A 4,897-nucleotide genomic window follows, 5' to 3' on the forward strand; every position below is an offset into this window, starting at 1 on the left:
TTTCAAGAGACATTAGCATAATTTTTTTGAATATTATTAATTAAATATTTCACATTAAACATAAGCTTTTAAATTGTGTATAACTATTATAGTAAACATTTATTAAATCACGTTATCTAAGATTTTTTTGAATAATATATAAAATTCATTGTCGATTAGTTGGACCTATGTATATTTTAGTATACAAAGATTGAAAGTGCATTGAATAATAATGAATTTTAGTATTATATTCTCTTCTGCATTCTAAAAAATCAAAGATAATTACTCTTACAAAAATATTATTACTAAAATGACGTAAAATGTGATATCTAATTTCAAATGAGTGTATGGGGACCATGAGATAAGGAGGAGAGCCATTCAAGCAAAAATTCGTTCAGTTTGATTTTTGAATTTTATTCAATAAGATTATTGTAATACACATAATACAAAATCTTATCATTAAAGAATCATAGTGTAGTAATGCAATGCCTTTACCATTCCAAATGTTTACCTAAGGATACTTTTAAAATGTATAAATAATGTACGATGGTGATGAATGGGAGACGTAGCTTTGAAAGGTGAGCACGGATAAAAAGATGAATTGTGATGCATACCTTGAATCCCATCTATTTCATTTGATTTATTCTTTAACATGTTATCAATAAATTATTAATTAGAAATATTAGCATAATTATTAAAGTTTGAAATTTACTCTTGAGTTATATATGTTGAAAATCGATGCTATAAATAATACATCAGCAGAGAAATAACGAGATTAAACAGATTTATTTTATTCAGGAAAAGAAAAAAATGACAAAGATGGTCTTCCCACGTTTTATTTAATAGACCACAGCGAATTCAGGTTGAGAATCTTAGAGGAATTTGGCCTGAATGTAATCGACAAGCTCTTGGGTGATGCAAATTCTTATGCAAATTTCTTCTGAATGAAATCGACAAGCTCTTGGGTGATGCGGAAGGCCTTGGCCAATACGGAATCTGGGAGAGGAGGATCCGCTGCAAACAGAGAGTTGGCGATTGTCTGAGCTCCCGGAAGCTGGCTGCTCAATGCAGCTATGGCCACCGCATTTTCATGCCCCACATTCTGCTGGAAATGCACAAGTGCCTTTGGAAACACAAACACATCTCCCTTCTCCAACGTTTTGCTGAAAAACTTGTTGGTGGTGTCAATGAAACCCACAAGAAGCTGGCCTTCCAGTAAAACAAGAACTTCAGTGGCTCTTGGGTGCGTGTGAGGAGGATTTATTCCACCCACTGCGTAATCGATACGGACCAACGATATTCCGAAGGTGTTGAGGCCTGGTATCTGCATAACATTGGCCATCGTTACATTTGAGCCCACTGCATTGTCGGTGTTCCCTGCCTGCCCAAGTCCCCCGAAGAAGAAGTCCTCTGCCGAAACATCCTTGGGATCTTTGCAAACGAACCCGTTCACCTTAACTGTTTTAATCAATTTGTTAGCAACAAATCATATCACACCACTCTATCTTAATCAATTTGTTAGCAACTCGCCTAATAAGAAAATCATATAAAAGTTATGTACTCACCCATGCTTTCCTTGTCTGCGACGCAGAAATCTTGCAAGGGATCGGAATCCGCTGCCATGACATTATCACTGTAACAACATATCAATAGGAAAAGTCCCAACGTGAAGTAAATCATGCGGTTACCCATTATAAATAGAGCCACAGAAGAATCAGACAGAAAAGCTCGGGATATGAACGTGTAGTCGAATTGTGTATTACAAGCCCATAACATGTCTATTATATAGCGGGAAAATTAACTACTCTGCGAGGACTAATTCTTGTCGATGTGATCAGTTAATTATCATATATTTGCAGAGTTGGGACTTTTTCATGTTGACGCGGTCCTTAATTATAATATACTTGCAGAGTGAGTACGTAAGTCCTACGACATACAGTTACCCAAACTACCGTAGACGTAGTCTCCATATACTTTTGATATTGTTGATATTGTCGCCACTCTTTCGGTAGTGTGGAATCGTTATCACTATATCGGAAAGATCAGCAAATTCTAAGAAAATAATATTAGATTATTCTTAACCGCCAGCGAATTCGCAAAAAAGGAAATTATCAATGATGTGAGGGTGAGTGTTACATGTGCAAGAAATGAGATGGAGAGAGTCATGCTAGGTAGTTATTGAATTGAAAAATTAGTAAAATATATTCGAGAGGAAAATAATCTATAAACAACTCTTGCATTAGTATTATTGAAGAAAAGGTCTAGTTTGAGCAAGGAAGGTTGATAGTTTCCAAATCATTAGATGTCACTTTAGAATAGTTGCTAGTGTAATCGAGAAGGTGCTAGTTTGGATGTGATTCTAGATTTGCTTAGAAGGGTTCTACCATGGGGAACCCAATATCAAATGAATGACACATGCAAAAGCATATACACCATCCATTATTTTGAAAAACATAATTCTTCCCAAAATCCAAAGGGTTCTAACATGCACATGCTAATGAAAAACTCTAAAAGGCAAAGGATACAAATGAATATGTGGGTCATACGATAATTATATTGCCACAAGAAAGAATTATACACACACCACTAAATAAACGATGGCCTTCTTCAAAGGAAGTAATATATACATTTTTCACAACCGTCTCAGAATTGGTAAAAGAGGAAATTTTCTTTCATATTTATTTTCGAGTTGGATGTTGACACAAACACCATCCATCCATGCTTTATATTGCATCTTTCCCGAAAACCTTTTTACGCTCGGGTAGGATAATCTCAATTTTATTATAAAATTAGGTGTGTTATATTCGTGAGCCTTAAAAACAAAGAATAGTTTTAAATTATCATTAATATTTTTAGCTTGTAATATTAAGGATTCATATTAATTATAGAATTTGGCTACAAGAGTAAAATAAATAAATAAGAGAATGGGTTGTGTAAATGATGAACTTGGTGTACAAGACAAATTCATCATAGCATGTGCACGTATATGTTACATACTCAATGTTATAGGAATCATGCTAGACGAGGTGAGAAAAGGAATACCATGAGTGGGCGTTATGGAACTCATTTCGCACAATGTAAAACAAGAATGATAACGTGATTGAGATTTGGAATCCTTATGCAACATGTCTCAATGGAGGAACTCCTCAAGGTAACATTCCCTCTAATTCCTAATTGGTAGTGAATTGGTTGGGCCTCTATGGCGTGAGCTAACACCTATAGCTAAGTAAACCATAAGTAAGCTAAATTATATATAAATTTTTATTAATTACTAATGATATATAAAGAGATTAAATGCAGCAGACAAATAAATGATAATTTTCTATGGAATATTTTTAATAAGTAAATATACTATTTTTGAAAATTAAATATTAGGCACAACGAAAGTTTATTCTTCTAAAGAGTCCAAATCAACTAAATTAAAACGAAATAAAGAGTAAATTTTCTCAATTCTAAGCTGATATTTTATTTTCTATTAAAACCAAATTTTTGAAATAAAAGTATACTACACTTTGATTTCAAATTTAATTTAATTAATTACCATTCACTCTCAATTAGATAAATTAAGTTATTTCACTCGAGTAATTAATTTGAGAGGCCACATCACATTTAAATGATTACAAGACATGTTAAATCATAAAACCTAGCACACCATTTATAAATTATAATTCCACCTAAGGTTTTGCATTTGCTAAAGTCATATTAAATTAAATTCTATTAAAAGAATTAATTACCATGCTAAACCCGCTTAATGGGCCTTAACCATTATGCTAATACTATAAACCCAAACTCAAGTTTGCAATGTGTGTGTGTGTGTGTGAGAGAGAGAGAGAGAGAGAGAGAGAGAGAGAGAGAGAGAGAGAGCCGGGGGGGGGGGGGGGTAAATAGATTTTGTATAAAATATATATGTTTAAATAGGTGAATATACATATCTAATTACAAATAACTATTTTTAATTTTAAATAAAAGTTTCAATAGAGATTTTTTTTTTGTAGGATAACAAAGAGAATAATATTTGCATGATAAACATCCCCTTCACTTTATTAACTAAAAATATTAAGAAAAGTGAATGGAAATTTCATACTCTTAATGATAATTTAACCAATAATTACTAATAAATTTACTTTGTTCATCAAATATCAACAACTTTTAAATGTATGAAATGCAAATTACCACAAGCAATAACTTATTTCTCAAACAAACTCAATCCTTAAACAATATGTATATTTTTAGAAAACTAAAATCAAATCACTTCTAAACACAACAACATCATCATTTATCAACTTGATATACACAACATTACAAGGGACCCATTTGATAAAAAAATTAACAACTTACTCCAACCCATTTCAAAAGTCCAATAAAAATTCTAACCCAAATGTGAGAATGAATATTTTTATTCCACTATCAAGGTAGCACCCAATTTGACTCAACAAGAAAGGTTACAAAACATAGTTTTTAAACAAGCTAAGGGAGAGCTCACCTTCCAACATTTGGTATTTCTCACAACCAAGCCCGAAGCTAAGAGGCCTATGACAAAATTTATTGCCCAATGCAAATACTCCATGCACAAGTAAACTCCATTAAGGGAATCCAACACCATATACTTCACAACCCTTCTAAAATATACCAAACAATTTTTCCACAGATTTTCCAAAAGAATCAAGGATACTCATACCCAAGAAATCTGCTTCTCAATGAGAAAAAACCATTCCCTTAGAGGTTCCACATATCCTTCACCCTACACATGAGTTTCTCTCATCAATATGGGAGAGCCTAAAACCTCTCACACATGTCATTGACATAAGAAAAGATATAAACAGATGAAATTTAAAAATTAAATCAAAAGCCTCCAATAAAATATTTACAACAAAATGAAATATAGAATTCTAAGGAATGAATCATATCAAAATATTTC

At 32.5% G+C, this 4,897-nt stretch overlaps 1 protein-coding gene across 1 annotated transcript; it reads right to left on the bottom strand.

Moving 5' to 3' along the window:
• Positions 1–851: 851 nt before the first annotated feature.
• LOC131078334 (putative germin-like protein 2-3) lies at positions 852–1,755 on the bottom strand. Its single transcript, XM_058016001.2, has 2 exons — positions 1,545–1,755; positions 852–1,437 (listed from the first exon to the last, which is right to left on the bottom strand). The coding sequence occupies exons 1-2, from the start codon at positions 1,753–1,755 to the stop codon at positions 905–907; spliced, it is 744 nt and encodes a 247-aa protein (XP_057871984.2). The 3' UTR covers positions 852–904.
• Between the last annotated feature and the right edge of the window lie 3,142 nt (positions 1,756–4,897).

Source organism: Cryptomeria japonica, chromosome 3, assembly GCF_030272615.1.
Source record: "Cryptomeria japonica chromosome 3, Sugi_1.0, whole genome shotgun sequence".
Lineage (NCBI taxonomy): Eukaryota > Viridiplantae > Streptophyta > Pinopsida > Cupressales > Cupressaceae > Cryptomeria > Cryptomeria japonica.

Excerpts from the sequence above, each read along its gene's own strand:
- LOC131078334 (XM_058016001.2), bottom strand. The coding sequence starts at position 1,755 with ATGTTATGGGCTTGTAATACACAATTCGACTACACGTTCATATCCCGA. Across the intron at positions 1,438-1,544 it reads CGCAGACAAGGAAAGCATGG|TTAAGGTGAACGGGTTCGTT; the intron begins GTGAGTACATAA and ends TGATTAAAACAG.